At 35.9% G+C, this 20,630-nt stretch overlaps 2 protein-coding genes across 13 annotated transcripts in view; one reads left to right on the top strand and one right to left on the bottom strand.

Annotated features, from left to right (window-relative positions):
* STK39 (serine/threonine kinase 39) overlaps nt 1-3,186 on the top strand; it is a 267,366-nt gene extending 264,180 nt beyond the window's left edge. For 3 of the 5 annotated variants that reach the window (XM_036236021.1, XM_016165365.2, XM_016165368.2), the window contains 2 exons: nt 1,640-1,698; nt 2,684-3,186. In XM_036236021.1, coding sequence (XP_036091914.1) covers nt 1,640-1,698; nt 2,684-2,729 — 105 coding nt within the window. In that variant the 3' untranslated portion in view covers nt 2,730-3,186. Of the gene's footprint in view, nt 1-1,639 lie in introns of all 5 variants that reach the window. The other 2 variants (XM_016165366.2, XM_016165370.2) reach the window with 1 other exon arrangement.
* The window catches only part of B3GALT1 (beta-1,3-galactosyltransferase 1), a 574,903-nt gene that overhangs the window by 31,084 nt on the left and 523,189 nt on the right, over nt 1-20,630 (bottom strand). The window lies entirely within an intron of this gene.

A 20,630-nucleotide genomic window follows, 5' to 3' on the forward strand; every position in this document is an offset into this window, starting at 1 on the left:
GCCACCCTCAGCAGCAGTAATTTGTCCTTAGATGTTTGTCAGTTGCCTACTCATTATACAGGCTGTCTCTGCCCTCATTGGGTCGGTTGAGTAATGACATTGTTATCAATAGCTTAGCAGGAAAGAAGAAGGGAACGTTTAGGGAAACTGATAAAGAAACAGTGATAGTGGAATGAGAAAATTGGTAGGAGAGGTGAATATTACAGTATCAAGTATGAAAAACACCCATCAGAAAATATCTCAGCTGAAAAGCCTTCTATGCCTATACTACTTTGTTAGAAGTGATAAGGAATGTTTCTGATCTGCCTCTGGCAATGCAAACAGTAAAAATTACACTTTACTGAATATCTTATCTGTCAAGTAAAACATTGGACAGGCGCAAAGTAAATTCTTTAAATGCTAATGTTCCTACCCTTTAGGCTACTGATTTTCTTACATAAGCATAACTACTCACACTGAATGTTACTTTAAAGGTAATTATTTTAAAATATTCAAGTTACATGTTCTAATTAGCAGCTCATTTTAAAGGAAAATGCTGGGGTTGACAAAGGGCTGAGTTTATGTACTGCTTTGTGGAGCAGTGCTAACAGGGCTCATTGTGATGATTGGAAAGTGCTTTTTCTTTCCCATAGGAAACTAATTATTTTGACAATTTAGCAAGAATTGGGCCAAGGAAAGGTTTGGATAGCCCGTTGGTAATTAGTTTCCCATTTCCAATCATTTCATCAGATTTTTTTTCTCCCCGCTGTGGTACTTACATATAATGTCCAATTCTGATTTTTGTACTGTTGAGAGAAGCAGCAACTTAGAATGGTGAGCCAACTACTGCATGTGTACGTGCATGCGTGTGTGTGAGAGAGAAAGAGGGAGGTAAGAAAGAAAATAAAAATAACTTATGAATTAGGATCAGTGGGAGGTTTGATAGGCAATGGCTTATTTTCCATTCCTTTTGATTTTGAAGAAAAATAAAGTATTTGACACACTATAATTTGGGCCAGTTTTCAGCGATAAATATGTCCTAAATTATTAAACAAAATTCTGTTACAGAAAAATATCTTTTATGGTACCTTTTCTATAAAAAAAATTACTTGCTGGTATTTAAATAAAAGTTATCTAAGATGGGCCATTCCACTACTTGGTGATCACTTTATTTTTTCTGGCCAGTTTTATAGAGATGATTTTGGTTAAACCCAGATTACCCCCTGATTGACCTGTTAGATCCCTTCTGCTCATTTCCATAATATTCTTTTCAAAAGTATTATTAAAGAGCTCTCATTTAAAAGTATATTTAAAAATCACCTTAGTTGTTGAGAAAATTTGTACATTATATCTCGGCAGTCATATGGTTCATTGGCAGCTCCAAAGCTGAAAGACTGAGCAGAGTGGTGTTTTAATGGGTAACAAATCCCTTCCTTGTTTTTTGATGGCATATGACAACCAGATTTCTCACAGCAGTTAGCACCCAGTAGTCCTTTAAGAGAATGATTCTTAGGATCTCTCCTAGAAGAGATGGGCCACATGTCCCCATACTGACTATGCCTTTGCTGAGATCTGCCATCACATGAATAAGTCTGTAAAAACCAGCAGCAACAGACAAGCACTAAACGTTTTTGTTTTGTTTTGTGTTTTACATTTTCAGGCTTCTGGCTGTGATGGGTCGGAGATTCCTGATGAAGTGAAGCTGATTGGGTTTGCTCAGTTGAGTGTCAGCTGATACATGTCCCTTGATGTAGCCCTGATCTGTCATGCCTCCCCTTACCACACTCCCCCTCAACCTTCCTCTCCCCACATCCTCCCACCCCCTCACTCCCAGTTCCCAGCAAAATCAGAAGATTGTGAAGAGGCTGGCTTCGACAAAATGGGATAAAAAATAATTTTTTTTTAAACTTAACACTCCGAGTTCTGCTTTATTCTCTAGCAATCCACAGTATGAGAACAAGCAAATGCCACAGCTGCACGAATGTTGCTAATTTTTCCAAACGCTATTTAATATTCTTAGCAATTAATTTGGATATCCCTTAAGTGAAAAGAATCTGAAATACACTCAGGTGGTCCTATTTATTGGCAACAAAAGGAATTTTTTCTATCAGAAGCTATTTCTTCTTTCATTGTTGTTTCTGTTATACTTTAACTGTAATCTGACAATGCTGCCTCTTTTATGTTGTATTTAGAAATTAATAATATACTTATAAAATTAAGATTTATTAGCCAAACTTGAATTCTAGTTTTAAAACTGACTGTGAATTTTATTTTTCATATATTTATGCATTACACACCTTAGCTATGAGAAGAAAAGTTTTTGATTATATGCTTCTTGCCGTTAATCTCTTGTTATTTAAACAAAAATTTTCAGGTCTATCTTTGGAGTATTTATAACTTTTGATTTTTGAAATGACTGAATTAGGAACTAGGATGCTTATTCTTTCAGTTTGTTTGCCTAAAAACCAATCTACAATCTGATTGTCTCTTGGGAGAGGGAGGTGCCTTGTAAACTTTCATATTAAGAATGTGCCTGAGGCTGCTTTACTCTGGAATAGTCTCAGATCTAAAATTTCCTCTACATAAAGTGGTATATGTAAGTTTTGCTTCATTGGAACATTTAGAATGCTATATAAAATGTTGCCATTCTATTAGATTGCTAATTATGTACCCATCTCTGATTTGACTTCTCTTTAAATGATAGGATTTGTTGTCCCAAAGGCGATAAACTTGAAAATACCAGAATCTGAGTTTTACTTGAAATTCTGCAGAATACCCAGATGGAGTGAAAAATAATAGAAAGGGTTTTGTGCAATGACTAAAAGGTAAATGCTGTTAACTTTCAAGAATAAATACTTTCAACCCAAGTAGCCCTCTGCTTGACTATATATTATGGAATAGTAAACCTTAGGATTTTCAAAATTGGAATCTAAACTTTCAGGGAGGTGGGCTCCCGGGATGGTACCATTTGCTCTTTCCTTGCTAACCCTAGATATGGCAGCTCTTTAATGTACTTTAAAAAGCAAATATATATATTACTAAGGAAAACAAAGTTATTTATAATTGCCTTGTCATAATTGTTAAGGTGTTCTAGAGCCATTTGCATACAATTTAATGTAATTTCATTCCATTCTATTGTTTACACAATGATTACTCAAAGATGACTACAAAGGTAAAAGGAAAATAAAAGTGTATTGCACAAAGAAATTGTGTCATATTGGTTTTTTTTCCCTCCTTTAGGTATTATCTGCATTGCTGCAGTGATACTCAGTACTTTCATAAAAATACCTAGTAAGAGAATCAGGTTTGGCAAGTAACTTGAATTAGCTTGAGGAGACAATGAAAGAGAAACATTCACACTTTATGCAGACAGACTCTTTGAATTAAAACCATAGGCACAAGGAGGGGTACAGGATGGTGGAGTAGAAAGACCCTGAACTCCCCTCCTCCCGTTAACACATCAAATCTATACCTACAGAGTAATTCCCCTTGAAGAGCTGAGGGCTGGCTGAACAACTTCTGCACAAGAGAGACCACATAGAAATGAGTAGGAGAGATGGATACACAGTATTGTAGGAACCCTACTCCCAACATACCAACACAGTAGGGAAGGATCACTAAAAGGCCTGTGCATAGATTCACATGCCCTGGGACATAGCAAAAAGTGGTTTAAAGGGCACCTAAACTATATGGGAAGGAAATGCATCTACTAAGCAAAGAGCATCTGCCAAACAGGAGGGAACTCTTCATTACCAGAGGTACCAGAAAGCACCATTTGTTGGGCTCTCCCTTTACCTTGCTCACTCTAGCAAGAGCATGAATCCAGGTGCTCTAACCAGCTGATTAAGGCTATCCAGGAGTGCCACAGGCTCACACCAGCTCCCAGGCTTGCACAGGGACGTCCTACCGCACATGCCTGCTTCAGCTACACATCCAGGCTCCAGTGCACCTTGCCCCCCAGAACTCTCCATATCTTGAGCCTCCTCCAACTATAGCTCCACAATCCTGCTAAGGCAGCCCTGACACGGCTTGTACCTGGTACTCCCTACAACCTATTCCCACTATAGCTACTGCTCTAGGCCCTGGCATGACTTGCTCCTGAACTTCCTGTAGCCAAAGCCCATTTTTGTTCCAGCTCCAACTCCAGCTGGCCTACCAAAGTTATGTGGCACACAGTCTACAAAGGGGAAGCTCCTACACAAGGCCGCTCTTTCAAGACTTGGAGAGGTTGCTGTTTCACCTAATTCATAGACATAAACACAGAGACTGCCGAAATGAGGAGATAAGAGACATACTTTCCAAATGAAAGGCCAGGATAAGACTTCAGAAAGGGAACTAAATGAAGCAGAGATAAGCAAACTACCAGATAGAGTTTAAAATGAGGGTTATAAGGATGCTCGATGAACTCAAGGGAAAACAAGATGAACTCAGAACTTCAACAGATTGGTAGAAAATATAAAAAAGGACCAATTAGAACCGAAGAACAACTTAAGTGAAAAACACACTAGAGAGAATCAACATCTTAGATGATACAGAAGAACCAGTCAGCAAGCTGGAAGACATGGTAGTGGAAATCACCCAATAGGAACGGCACAAGGAAAAAGAATTTTTAAAAAATGAGGATAGTTTAAGGGACCTCTGGGACAACATCGAGCATACCAACATTTGCATCATAGGAGTCCTAGAAGGAGAAGAGAGGGAGAAAGAGATAGAAAACCTATTTGAAGAAATAACTGAAACTTCCCTCACCTTATGAAAGAGAACAGACATCAAGTACGAGAAGCACAGAGTCCCAAACAGACCCATATATTTAATAGCATAATTAAAATGCCAAAAGTAAAAAATACAGAGAGAATATTTAAAGTAGCAAGAGAAAAAGCAGCTAGTTATATACAAGGAATCCCCGATAATACCATCGGTCATTTTTCAGCAGAAATTGTAGGACAGAAGAAGGGGCACAATATATTCAGAGTGATGAAAGGGAAACTACAACCAAGAATACTCTGCCCAGCGAGGTCATCATTCGGAACTGAAGGAGATAGTTTCCCAGACAAGCAAAAGCTACAGAACTTCATCACCACTAAACCATCAGCACAAGAAATGTTAAATAAACTTCTTTAAGGGAAAAAGGCCAAAACTAAAAATGAGAAAATATATGAAAGAAAAAATGTCACTGATAAAGGCAAAAATTTAGTGAAAGTAGTGGTTCATGCAATTATAAAGCTAGTATGAAGGACAAAAGTAGAAGGTTGTATATAAATACAGTAATAAAGAGATACATACAAAAGATGTAAAATGTAATATCAATGACAAAAAATGTATTGCTTTAGAATGCATTTCAACTTAAGCAACTATCAACTTAAATAGACTGCTATAAACAGCTTGTTGTACATGATTCTCAAGATCATATATAACATGAGTATATATAAAACCCTTAATAATATACAAAAAGAAAAAGGAACCCAAACTATCACTAAAAAAAAAAGCATTCAATACACGAGAAGAGAGCAAAAGAAGAAAGAAACAGAGAACTACAAAAGTATCAGAAATCAACGATATAGTGACATGTATATAACTATCCATATTGCTTTAAATGTGAAAGGACTAAATGTTCCAATCAAAACACACAAAGAGGCTGATTGATAAAAAGACCTATACATATGCTGCCTACAAAAGACTTCAGATTGAAAAACTCAGACTGAAAGTGAAGAAATGCAGAAATACACTTTATGAAAGTGCAAATAAAAAGAGCTGGGGTATCAATACTTAGGCAAAATGGACTTTAAAACAGAGACTGTAACAAGAGACAAAGTAGGGCATTTTATAATATGAATCTTACATAAGACCACCTAAAAACTTGAAACAAATATTTAATATATATATGTATTAGATCTAAAGTGAGAGATTGACAGTAATACAATGAAAGGTCACTTTAACACCCCACTGACATCAATGGATAGATCATCTAGACAGAAAAATCAACAAGAAAACTCACCTTAAATGACACATAAGGTCAAATGGACTTAACAGATATTTATGGAACATTCTACTCTAAAACGGCAGAATATACATTCTTTTCAAGTGCACATAGAACTTTTTCCAGGATAGACCATATGATATCTCACATAAAAAGTCTCAGTGAATTTACGATAGAAATCATATCAAGCATCACCTTTGACCGCAATGGTACGAAACTAGAAATCAATTACTAGAAGAAAAATGGAAAAAATAAACACATAGAGGCTAAGCAACATGCCACTAAACAGTTAAGAAATCAAAGAGGAAATAAAAAAAATCTTGAAACAAATGAAAATAGAAACACAATGATCTAAAATCTTTGGGATACAACAAAAGCAGTTCTGAGAGGGAAGTCCATAGTGCTACAGGCCTACCTCAAGAAACAAGAATAATCTCAAATAAACAATCTAAATTTATACCAAAAGGAATTATAAAGAACAAACAAAGCCCAGAGATGAAGGAAGGAAATAATAAAAATCACAGAGAAAATAAATGAAATAGAGACTAACAACAATAGAAAAGATTAATGAAACTAAAAGCTGGTTCTTTGAAAAAAATAAAATATATGAATCTTTAGCCAGACTCAACAAGAAAAAAAGAGGGCCCAAATAAAATAAGAAATGAAAGAGAAGTGTAAATGGACACCACAGAAATATAAAGCATTATAAGAGAACATATAAGCAATTCTACAACAATAAATTGGACAACCTAGAGGAAACAAATTCCTAGAAACAATCTTTCAAGACTGAATCAGAAAGAAACAAAATCTGAACAGATAAATACTAATGAAATCAAATCAGTAATCAAAAAACCCCAACAAAATTCCAAGACCAAATCGCTTCATTGGTAAATTCAACCAAAATTTCAGAATACTTATCCTTCTCCAACTGTTCCAAAAGATTGAAGTGGAGAGAAAGCACCCAACTCATTCTACAAGGCCAGCATTATCCTGATACCAAAACCAGACAAAAACAGTACAGAAAAAATTACAGGCTAATATCCCTGAGAAACATACATGCAAAAATCCACAACAAAATATTAACAATCAAATTTAGCAATACATTAAAAAGATCTATACTATGATCAAGTGAGATTTATTCCAGGGATGCAAGAATGGTTCAATATCTGCAAATCAATTAACATGATATACCACGTAAACAAATGAAGGATAAAAATCATATATCAAAAGGTGCAGAAAAAGCATTTGACAAAATTCAAAATCCATTTATGATAAAAACTCAACAAAGAGAATTGAGTGAACATACGTAAGCATAATGAAGATATTATATGACAGACCAACAGCTAACATCATACCTGGTGATGAAAAGCTGAAAGCTTTTTCTCTAAGATGAGTAAGAAGACAAAATGCTCACTCTCACCATTCTCATTGAACATAGTCTTGGCCACAGCATTAGACAAGAAATAAAAGGTATTCAAATTGGAAAGGAGGAAGTAAAGCTGTCATTCTTTGGAAATGACATGATACTACATACAGAAAATCCTAAATATTCCACATAAAACTATCAGAACTAACAAATGAATTCAATAAAGTTGCAGGATACAAAATTCAGAAATCAGTTACATTTTACACAATAATGAACTGTCAGGAGAATTTAAGAAAACAATCCCATTTAAAATTGAATTGGAAATAATAAAATACCTAGGAATAAATTTTACTAAGGAGATAAAAGAACTGTACTCTGAAAATGATAAGACATTGAGGAAAGAAACTGAGGAAGAAGTAAATAAATGGGAAGATATACCATGATCCTGAATTGAAAGAATATCATTAAAATGTCTATATTACCCAAGGTAATCTGCAGATTCAATGCAATCTCTATCAAAATACCAATGGCATTTTTTCCCCTAAAACTAGAATAATCTTAAAATTTATGTGGAACCACAAAAGACCCCAAATAATCAAAACAATCTTGAGAAAGAACAACAAAGCTGAAGATATCATGCTCCTCAATTTCAAACTATACTTCAAAGCTCTAGTAATTAAAACAGTATGGTATTGGCATAAAACAAATACATATAGATCAATCTAACAGAATAGAGTCCAGAAATAAACCCACACTTATATAGTCAATTAATCTATGACGAAGAAGGCAAGAATATACACTGGGGGAAATTATAAACTTCTTAATAAATGGTGTTGGGAAAACTGGACAGATACATGCAAAAAAAAAAATGGAGCTAGAACCCTTTTGTACACCATATACAAAAAAAGTCAAAATGGATTAGACTTAAAAGTATGACCTGAAATTATAAGTTGCGTAGAAAACAGGTCATAAACTTTGACATCATTCTTTAGCTGTGTGTGTGTGTGTGTGTGTGTGTGTGTGTGTGTGTGTGTGTGTGTAATTTATTTGTATATGTCTCCTCAGGCGAAGACAACAGTAACAAATTAAATGGGACTAAATGAATCAAACTAAAATCTTTTAGTGAGACAACCATCAACAAAACGAAAAGGAAACCTTTTCTGGAGTGAAGAGGATATTTACAAATTATGTATCTGATAAAGGGTTAATCTCCCAAAATATATAAAGAACTCATACAACTCAACAACAAAAACAAATAATACCATTAAAAAATGGACAGAGGACCTGAATAGACATTTCTCCAAAAAGGATATACAGACAGCCAAGAGACACAAGAAAAGATGTTCAACATCACTAATCATCAAGGAAATATAAATCAAATCCACAATGAGATATCACCTCACACTTGTCAGAGTGGGTATTATCAAAAAGTCAACAAAGTATAAGTGTTGGCAAGGATGTGGAGAAAAGCAAACAGGTGCTCTCTTGGTGATACTGTAAACTGGTGTAGCCGCTGTGGAAAATAGTATGGAGGTTCCTCAAAATATTAAAAATAGAACTATCATGACCCACTAATTCTATTTCTGGATACGTATCCCCCCCCCAAAAAAACCCCGAAAACTAATTTGTAAAGATAAACCCCTATGTTCATTGCAGCATTGTTTATAATAGCAAAGAAATGGAAGCAACCAGATTCCATATATATGAATGGATAAAGAAATAGAACATATACACAATGGACTATTACTCTGCCATAAAAATGAAATCTTGCCATTTCTGACAACATGGATGGAACTAGAGTATTATGTCAAGTGAAACAAGTCGGGCAGAGATGGACAAATACTGCCTGATTTCATTTATATACAGAAACTAAAAAAAAAGAAAAGAAAAAGAATCAAACTTAGAGAACAAACTGATAGTGGCCAGAAGGGAAGTGTTGTAAAAGTGGAAGGGGATTAAGAAGTACAAACTTCTAGTGACAAACTAAGTCATTGGGATATAAAGCACAACATAAGGATTATAGTCAATAATATGATAAGTATGTATGGTGACAAATGGTTACTAGATTTATTGTGGTAATCACTTTGTAAGGTATGTAAATGTTGAATCCTTATGTTATATATCTGAAACTAATATTTTATGTCAACTCTAATTAAAAATAATTTTTTTAAACCATTTCTCGTTTAGGAAAAAACATGTGGCTCACTGCCAGCATTAATTTAATTTTACATAAACACACTCTTTGAGGCTAAAGCAAATCTGACTGGTTTTCAATGTGAAAAAAATATATAAAACCTGTTCTTGGAGTTATTTCTAAACAGAACTTGTCTTTAATCCTAATATAACAGAAATGTATACATAAATCAGATTCATCAAATGAATCTTAGGCTAACAACTGGTGGAGAATAATGTTAACATCACATGTAGGAATACTACATTTTCTAAGATTTAAGATTTTCAGGAATCGAGAATTACTATATTTTATAAATGAAAATACTTATAAAACTACTATTAAACAGATACTTATAACGACTAAATAGATACTAAACAAATACTTATAAAATGCTACTAAAAACGATGCTATAAATAGAATAATGTAATTTGTTTCCAAAGACAAATGACACATAAGGCCATATATACTAAAGTGATATGAAAATAATAAAAGTGAGATAGTTCCTGGCAAACTTTGGGAATAAGGTTAGAACTGTAATCCCTGAGTTATTTCAGAGTGAACACTGCAGCCGCAAGCATCACCAGCAAGAATTCTCGGGGCAAATGGGAAATGGGTTAAAAACCCCAAGACCATAGGGCTGCAGAGAACAAGAGAAAAATTGTTCTACCTACTTCAGTTTGCTGCTGTGGGCACTGAGGTTTGCAGTGGCAAATGACTTGTTCAGGACTCCACGGAGCAATCTGTAGAACTAGACTCCCAGGGCCCTGTTTTCCTGACACCTAGAGAACGCTCTTAATACCCTTCTGTGCAACTTTTGGGCAGAAACGGTATAAGGAAAGACCCTTGTCTTCTACTCAAAGTGTAGAAGTACATGACTAATTGGAGAACCCTTATTTTGCAATGTTGTTGGTATCATTTAATATCTATAATTTATGCCCATGTTCCCATATTTTTTCTAATTATATTTGAGTAAGTTTATCTATATTCATAAATTAGAATAAAGATTTAGAAATATATAAAGAAATTAGGATGAAGAGACAATAAGAACTGGTTAACCAGATGAATGTAGAGAGGAAGTTAGTATACAGAAATTAACCAGAGGTCCTGCATAATTGCTAGAGGAGTACACAGATTTGGGTTAGAGCTTCCGACCCACCAATAGAGAAAAGGTATGTATGATCAGATACAGCCTACTCTGTGACATTTTATTTTTGTAAAGTTAGGAGAAAAATGATTTTCCCTAGTACTAAAGCCTGAAAGAAAATTCTTCTAGGAAGTTGAAATTCTAGAAACTTAACTGTCAAAATATTTATAAAATACACACGCAGTAAGTTTTGAACACTTTCCTTTTCTAGGTCTCAGGTAGGTTACGTGAGAGGAAATGCTAGTCAGCAGGGAGCTAATAGCATGATCTAAGCAGTTGTGGCTTAAGAAGGTAGAGGAATCAAAGTTGAAAGGAATAAGTGGACTACATATTCTTTAGCCAATCCTCTATTTCCCTTAACCAAGCTTATGATTAAAGATGACATGCAGCTATGCCATGTTGAGGTTCTATTGATTAGCAAGGACTTAAACTTCACTAAACACAGATATTTGGCATTATATATTTGTGCAGATTCATACGCTTTGACAAACAGGAGGGTTCACAACCTTTTAGTAAAATCGAGACACCTACATCTCATACCTAAAAACATGCAAAAAATGTTCTACATTCATTGTGCCTCTGGTCGACTGGCAAAGATTTAAAATGAAAAGAAGTTTCCTTTTATCTCATTTTAACTCTGAGATATTGTTCTTACATGAACGAAATGGTTTTCTGTATTTACATACTTTTCAATATGCCTATAAATCATGTGATGAAAATTTAAGAAAATTATCCTTGTAAAGTTGTAAAGTTCCCTATAGGTTCTATATCATGTACTAATAATTGTGTTAGATGGCCACTTTATCTTATGTCTGAGTAGGGTAAAGTAGTAGTTATTAGAGGAAGAACCAAGAATTACACCAAAAAACAAAATGTAGTCCTATATACAATGATATTAGCATGGAAAACTTTCATATCAGGATTTTCAATTAAAATTAAAATTAAAATTAACAAGCAGAATCTACCACTAAGTAATTAAATTACAGGGATGATAAAAATGAGCCAATTAACAATGGAGGGCTTCTGTCAGAGATTTGGATTTGCATGCAGTAATATATATAATCTTAGGTCTTTTTTTCTTGGAAGTATATTTGATAAGAGGAGCTGTTGCTTAGTGAGGCCTATTTAGTTTGATAATAAAATAATATGATCAGTTTAAAACAAAATGTTTATCCATTCCTTATTGCCGAGAGCATGCTTCTAGCTAAATCAAAAGTGCCTTTATATAATTACAAATCAGCTTAAAGGGAATTCAGATATACTCCTGTTTTTCTGCTGCACACATTTTTTTTTTGTCAAATCTGTTATGAAATCTTATCTAATAATTATGACTCTCACCAGGATATGAAAGAGCAGGTTGGGTATAAGCTATGTGCCAGGGCTGGACGTACTAGAATATTCCAACCTAGAACCAGGTAATGCTTTCCAGATTTCTAAGTTTCAAGAGGTCTATTACTAGGCTTACTAGCCACAAACAAATGGCTTTCAAGTAACAATGCCCACTGTGTATTGGCCAGAACTAAAAATGCAAGTGTAGAAACTCTAAGAAAGTGTTACCTTTCAGCTGATGCAATACTTTCTGGAGTTTGCTGCTTGGGACGTGCACCGTGGGAAAGATTAAAATGTTTAATACATGAAAGTGTATAGACTACAAGAGCATATGTTTAAATATGACAAAGTAACTGACTCACTTAACGGCTCTAGACGCAATATCTAGCAACCCTCAAAATGCCACAAAAAAAAAGGGTTGTCATTCCACTGTAATGGACAGGTAAACCATAAAAAACTGGTAAAAAGTACCTGTTTCCAAAATGTCCCAGTGATTACCTAGATGCTAATTTGCCACAGAGAAAATGTATGTCCTGATAACAGTGATGTTCCCTTTATCTGCCTTCTTGCATTGTGCTCATCAAATCTAGCCAGGGCTAGTTTGGGGATCTAAGAGCAGTCAAAGAAAAAATGCAAAAGTAGGTTATTGGCTACTGTCCATTTTGTGCCAAACCAATGGATGCATTCCCAGGTGAATGAACTAAGACAGACAAAACACATATATGAGCTGTAGTCGACAAAACAAGCCTCATTTGCTGGAGACTTGTTGAACCTTTTGTTAAATTTGGCTCATAACTCATCAAAGGGCAAGGAATATTATTAAAAGTTATTGTCTTGTGCTGCTGTTATTTGAATTTGCTATAGAATGTTGAAAGGGCAGTAATAATTATTCCTAGAGTGTATTTATTCCTCATGTAGAATACTGGATTGAGAAACCAAGACTTGTAATTTGACACAGAGGCAACCAGCTTAATGTTTAGGTAGAATGTTCAGTAAATAAATGGGTCATAATCTGAGAGAAGGTAGTGCCCTTCTTTAAAAAATGGTGTAGAAAGTGCTCTGGTCCACCTTTCCCCCGGATGAACAGTTTGGTATTAGACAATTCTTGCAGCAGTGCTTAGATGTGTTAAGTGGCATTTGGTTCAAAATAAACAGGTGATAAGGTTTAGTACATTCAGTAACATGTACATTCGGTACATAATGCACACATTTAGAGCATTATGGCTTATCTGTCCATTCCAGTGGAAGAACATGTAGGTTTTTCCAAATAAGTCTTTTCTTCTTTAAATTCCAAGGGATTCTGAAAAAGGAAGTGAATCAAAATGACATGGAAAATTGAGGAAAGGTACAAGTGTGTGGCCAAACTGAGATGCCAATGGTGTTCATGCACAGTATTGGGAAAGCCTGAATTCCAAGCCAACGCTCTTTATTTTCCCATTGTAGAATGCTGCATGAAGCCTGGCCATATATATTGTCAAATTTGATTCACACAATAGCTCTGTGGAATGTGTATACATGTACTGAGTAACAATGTAAGATCTATCTCTTACTGTGGGTTAGAGCCGAAAAGTTCGAAAGCCATTGCTTTAAGGTACTTTGAATGTTTTGTTGTTGCTGCTGTTGTTACTTTCAGCCAAAAGCGATCACTCTGCTAAGCACTTTACATCATTTCATTTAACCCTAAACAACTCTATTGGTTAGATTTTATTACCCTATTTTAAAGATGAGAAAATTAAGGTTCAGAAAGAGTAAGGTGCCCAGGGTAATACAGAATATGAAGCAAGAATTTGAATGTAGATATATTTGGTTATAAAGCCTATGCCCTTAATTATTTAGACAGCTTCCTTACATACTACAAGATGCACTTTATTTCAGGTTTTCTCTAGACCAGGAACTAAACCAAAGACTTTTCTGATGTTATCTTAAGCCTCACAACAACTCTAGGAAATCATTTTTTTAAATCTGTATTTTATAGATGAAAAATAGATGTACAGAAATCTTAGGTAAATTTTCCAAGTCAGCCAGCTAGAAGGTGACAGAGGGGTACTGCACCCAAGTCAATCTGACTCCAAAGCATTTCCACTCTACCTTAGAAAGCTGCCTCTCTGAGGGCAAATCCAGGTTTTGTGGAGCCTGACACTTTTATAGTTTAGGGTAGGGAACTCTCTAAGTTTTGGGTATGGTATTATTCATAGAAAATTAGGTACTGAGTTTTGGAAGGCAACCTGAAGACGATGCCTGGTAATTGTCACTGAACCACAGATGTTGTATTTGTTTCATTTCAAAGTCTATATTACAACTATTGGGTAAATCAGAACCTTTTGTTATCCAGGAAGGTAAGTAATTTTCCCAAGCTCAAAGAACCAGAAATAATTGTTTGAGAAGGGATGGTTTTAAATGCCTTAAAAAAAAAAAAAAAAAGAATTTAAATAAAAAATAAACAAATTACATTCTTTGGTAATTGTAAAATAAAAATGGCTTCTGCTAAGGCTTTGTTGCTGTTGTGTGACCTCACACAAGTTCCCTAAGCTTCGTGTACCATTTTTAGATTGAAGGGGTTTAATTAGTTGATTATTAACTTCCTTTCCAACAGGGACATTCTAGGGGCCTAATTGAGCAAGTAACAAACTGGTTGCTACTTGACTGAACCGTACAATCCATTCAGTTGTATGGTTGAGCCCTTGCTGAATTGGGTTTTAGAAATTATAATCAGCTAATTAGGAACTTTTGTTATACAAAGAGTTGTACAGGGTGAGTCAGGACCCACCAGGGGAAGTTAAAAGGATGGGTATGTTAATTTGCTTGCTTGATTGCAGTGACTATTTCACAATGTATATCAAAACCATTCTATACCTTAAACATAAATGATTCTTGTCAGTTATACCTGGGAGGAATAAGAAGCTTTATTGCTTTCTGCTTCTTCCCCTGGAGCCTTGAAGAAAGATGGTGGGAGGGAAGAGAAAGGGCAGGAAGGAGAAATGGCAGTCTTATGGCTGCAGGAAGCATCAGACAGGTCTGGGCTCCTTATGTTCATAGGTATTTTCTCTGGATGGTATATTAGCTTTTGACAGTCTTAAAATATTTAAAATATTTCTATTTCTGGGGGTATACCCTAAGTACATAGCACTCGCCATTCCTTCAAGCTCCTCCTCCCCACCCCCCTGCCTCACCTCCCCGCCATCCCCACCAGAGCTCCTGCCCCAGGAAGAATGGCAGGAAGTGCATTGAGGAAGTGAGAGTCAAGGAGGGAGACAACTGACAAATAGTCCTAACCCAAGAGGATAAAAGCTTCCACAGTGTCCTTATTGATTCCTGGGATCTAGGTCAGAACCCAAATCTTGGGAATTGCATATTCCTAGTATTTCTAGTATTTTTGTTTAGTGAATCATTAATAATTAACTACCAGAGTACCTACCGTATTCTAGGTATTTTTTATATATATTATATTCTTAATTACCATAGCTATGCAAAGTGCAAAGTAGGTATAGTTGTCCAACTTACAGATAAAAGTTCAGAGCCGTTAGGTAACTTATCCAAGATGAACAGCTAGTAAGTAAATGGCAGGACTAGAATCTAAACTTTTACATGTAATGTCTTTCTACCATAATATATTGTGTCCCACTTAAATCTGCATTTTCCCTATATTTATATTATATGATTGACTTTCAACCCACCAATAGAGTAAGAGTTTCTCCAGGATCTGTTTCAAATGAAACTTGGTACTGTTAAATTGTATGGTACCAGATTCTTACTCAATACGTATTGGAAAAATCCAATAATATAACTGGCCAAAAAAAAAAAAATCTTTTAGGAGAAATACATTGAAAACCAATGACTGCAATCAGACTGGCAAAGAATTCAGGCTACAAAAATTGCAAATGGTAGTTGTTAAGCCAATCAAGAAAAAGACAGTCTGGCTGAGTGTCATTTTCAGCTGTTTCCCTGTGTTGGCAACCTTTCAAAGCCACGCGGTTATTAAATGCGTTAGAATAAGGAAGACTGTGTTAACACCATAGTCAGCAGTGCAAAATGAATTTAAAAGTGATTGACAGATAAGTAGATTTGAAGTAGCAAATCGCTAAAAAGATTAGCCTAGAACTATGAAATACAGAATGATACTTTAGTGCAGGTTAAAAAAGAAAAGGTTGATTTGCCTATCACTAGAGCCACCTTGGGGATCCAGTCGAGTATTTCTTGAACTTCTCAGTGCCAGCATGGTATAGGATAAGGTTAACCTTCTCCTTGAAGTATCATTTGGACAATACAATCATAAAAAGATCACCTTTGAGTCTAAATCCTTTCTGTCTCTCATTTAATACTAGAGCTTTTTGCCCTCCATCAGGAAAATAGGACGCTTGTTTTTAAATAGTGATACCAAAGGAAACCGAAGTTTTGCCACTCAGAAGCTGCCTTTGGGGTTACTGATTTTGAGCTGTTTATTAGGATACAAGTCTTAGAAGGAACTTTTCAACCCTTCCCCCTTTCCTGCCCAAGAAACTGACAGAAAAACCTGCTGTGGGAAGGGTATTTAGGATGTTTGCTTTAGCCTAATTTGAATTAAGTATGGCAAAAAAAGAAGGCTTTAGGCAGGGGCCTATTAGATAGATACCCTCTGTGCCCCCTTGTTTGAGTTGCTCAGCAAGAATTTTCCTACCATGTATGTTTTTCTCTTCCTAAACTACCTGTATCACCCATTCTCATGTCTTAAATCTAATGCCCTGGTCCCCACCCCACACCCTTTCTTCTTTGTCCAAAAATGTCATATATACCCAAGATTGCCTCACTGTCTTTGGAATTTTCATAGTTATGTGAATTCCCCATGCACATGTATTAAAAATGAGGTTTTCTGTTAATCTGTCTGTTCATTTTATTATTAGCCCAGCTAGAAGAACTTAGAAGGTGGGAGGAAAAGTATTAATTTTTTAGCCTCCAAAATGTAATGCCCTGAAATTTACATTGTAAAGCCCTGAAATTTTAAGTAGTTCAGAGTTACCTGTTTAAATCAGTATCATCAGTGTCTATGTTCCATTTGTGCAAGGAGACTATGCATTTGCTCAGGGTAGACACGGCCAAGCAATCACAGCCAACATTCTTCCTGGGCCTCAGTATTTTTCAAACACAGAAATCCAGAACAAAAAACATCGAATTAAGTGCTTGTGAAAAGAACTAAGCTATGAAAACAAGAGCCTCATGTCTACTTTATTAACAACCATATACACAGGACTTAGCTTAGAATAATTACACAATAATTGTTGAATGAATATATGGCATGCCTGATTTCTACCAATTCCCTCAAATTTAGACTCATTGAATATAATTTTTTAAAAGATAACAGGATTTAAGAGATCACCTGATCTAAGCTCCTGGCAATCTTCCTCGGAACCCAAGCTTTCTAACTCCTAGCTTTGTATTTCTTACACTCTTCACAGAAAGAAATTCTCTTATTGTCATTGGAGAAATATCATATGAGACTAGATAGTTTTCGGAGTAGGGTAAAGAAGGTTTGTGTTTCTTAAGTTTTTAATCACAGAGATAATATATTAAATGTAGAATGATCCTAAAACTATAATACTCAGACACATGGTCTGGAATGAACACATGAGTACACAAGGAAATGTTTGATATGTGACTTAAAATTTCACCAAATCACCCTGAAGTTCTTAACTTCAGAGAAATGATTAAACTATCAATAATGGCCGAACCAGAGAAATTCGTCCACTCCTGTGTTCTCTGTTAAAGATTCTTAAGAGTTTGTTTGGAGGTTCTAGCAGTGGAGCGCAGATACTCGTATACCCTTGACCAAAGAATGGTCCTCTTCCACCGAGCATGCAGCTTCAGGAGGGACACACGTGGAGTGGTTAGGGAGGAAGGGGACACCCTCCTAGCTAGCCAGATCAGCCGAATCAACCCTGGTGATCAATGAGGTGAGAGATGTCACTGCCAGATCACCCTCACATTCGTCTGTTGACGATTCTTGAGGCTCCATATTCACCCCTTGTCCTTGAGTTGGCGACTGATATCTAGGAGGTGCCCATATTTGGAAAGTCAACCTCAAAAAGAAGCCCTTTGACCAAAGCCCATCTAAAATGAGGAAAGAGAGCCAAGCACTCAACTATGATGACTTTTTCCTTCGAATACATTCTCCAAAGAGCAGCATTTTGTCCATCTTGCTCAAAACACATGAGGATGAGGATATAGGTTTCAACAATTCTTTCAACTTTTTTTTCTTATTTGAATATGAAGCTTTGTAGAGCCTTGTATTGATCTTGAAAAAGTGCAATCAGTTCCTGGTCTGCAGAAAATTCTTATGTACAAGCAAGCTGAACTCTGTCTTCCTTTCCTTATCTTTTACCAAGGACCCCTTGTTGTCCTGGGAATAATGGTAGAGAGCTAGGGATCTTTAAGTTGTCTGACTCCCCATTACCTTTATGATCTCAACTCCTAATACTCCCCTCTATGTTCTCTTAACTTCAGCCATACTGGCCTCCTTGCTCTTCAAGACACCAGCACTACTTTAGCTATTCTCTCAAAGACAAGCTTCTCTCAGATCTCCTTGGATTAATTCCTTCTCCACCAAGTGTTTTCATTAATGTTACTACTTCAAGGAGGCCTCCCTAAACTCATTTAAAATTATAACCTTCAACTCATCTATCCAGCACTCTTATACCCACTTACTCTCCTATTGTTTTCTTTTTCCAAAGCACTAATCACTTTCTGAAGATCTATAAAATATACTTATTATATCTAGTATATAGTCTCTCATTCTGCTCCACAAGTTTAGAGATATTTTATTTACTGATATATTTCGACTTCTAGAACAGTAACAGGGATATTGTAGTTTCTCAATAAAAAAAAGTACTTGTTGAATTCTTAATTAAGGGAAAACATAGGAAAAATTGTGAAAACAATGGCAATAACTCAGAGATGCTAACCAAGAACGCTACCTCCTGGAGCTTTTTATTTTTCCTTGTCACTCAGCCTGAAATTTTACCAATTATCAATTTATTTGACTTAAAAAAAAACATTATCTTTCAAAATGTAAATACTATGGTAGTGTTGCTAAGGACTGTTAGTTACTAACACATTATTGTGAATCTATTTGAGCTTATCATTGTCTCCCAGTCTCTAACAGAGACCAGCTTCCTGATGAGAACAAGAATGATAGAGGAAGCTAGGACACTTTAGAACACTGAGCACTATAGGCAATGTGGAAATCCTGGGTGGGAGCCAGAGTAGGGAGGCTCAAGGCAATGCAACAGGGCTCAGCCTGGAGAGATGGAAATGGTAATGCCACATTTACATATTAATGTTTAGCTCTGTGATGATCTTTTCAAAATCCCTCCAAGAAAAGCTTGTTTAGATCAGTGACCTCCCTTAGATCAATAATGCCTGTTGGCGAAGTGTAGCCTACTTCCCAAAATGTGCCCAGTAGGAAGTCATATAAAGGAGTAAATGGGAACAGGGATGAACATTTGGCTTCCTGGATCTCTTGATGTATCCCTCTCCAAGAGACTGAAAATGCTCATCAGATTTGTTTCATCTAGAAAGAATAGTTCTGTGTTTCCCCTGCAGCTCTCTTCAGGCTGGTCCAGCTGATTAGCTATCCAGGTTTCATTGCCTAACACTGTGGCACTTCCATAATTTATTTGGCCACCACGAATAACACCAATATGACAGCCCACACAAACACTACTTTATGGCTATTTTACGATTGTTAGATTGTTGATGGTCAAGCTGTTTTCAGAGTCAACCCATTATCCTTTAGTGTCCAGAGATTTCGAACTGATTCAAAGACCTGAACTAAACAACTTTGAAATGATGGTGAGGGGCTGGGTGCAGTTGGGATAAGCAATAATGCATTGAAGAGCTCAGGCTAGAAAGTTTATGGTTGTTACAGTTATATATACTCTATAGGGCTGCAGAAACTTAATTTTTTCCCTCTCATCCTTTCTGGTAAATAATTAACTATCTGTTGAATAATTTGAGAATTTTAAGAACACAGAAAGAGAGAATAGGATGAGAAACCTATAGACTTTCAGGGCATTGTGTCCTTGTCAGTGAAATGGAGGGAAAAGTTGAAAATTCTTCTACAAACTCTTTGAATTGAAAGTCTTCTGCAATAAATAACAACAACAACAACTACTACTACCACCACCACCACCACCACCACTTACTGAATGCTTACTCCTTGCCAAGTACTGTATTTGATCCTAATAGCCCCTAGAGACAAGTGTTATCCTTGTTCTATGTTCTACAGATGAAAAAAACAAGTTCAGGCCCATTGGATATCTGCTCTGGTTCCTAAAGAGAGGAAGGGGTAAAATCAGGACCTATGCTAGTGGCTGAGCTACTATTCATACCCTTCTTTATTATACTGTCTCCGCACAGGGACCACGAAGGGGTATCTAGGTCTCTTGACTCTGTCTGAGCAGAGTATTTTAAAAGATTTATTTTACATCAGAAATTTCCATCAGAGCTTGGTGTAAGGTTTGAGAATGAGAATTCCCTTCATCCTTGTTTTTTAATTAAGCTCTGTGACTCAAAGAGTTGTGTGAACTCGGCTTCTTCCCAACCAGACATCCAACTGCCCACAGAAAGCATATATTCTTCTCTGCTGCTAAGGGCCATTAGCTTCACATGGCCAGGACTATGAATTATATTT

The sequence above is a fragment of the Rousettus aegyptiacus genome, unplaced genomic scaffold, assembly GCF_014176215.1.
Source record: "Rousettus aegyptiacus isolate mRouAeg1 unplaced genomic scaffold, mRouAeg1.p scaffold_m13_p_2, whole genome shotgun sequence".
Classification (NCBI taxonomy): Eukaryota; Metazoa; Chordata; class Mammalia; order Chiroptera; family Pteropodidae; genus Rousettus; species Rousettus aegyptiacus.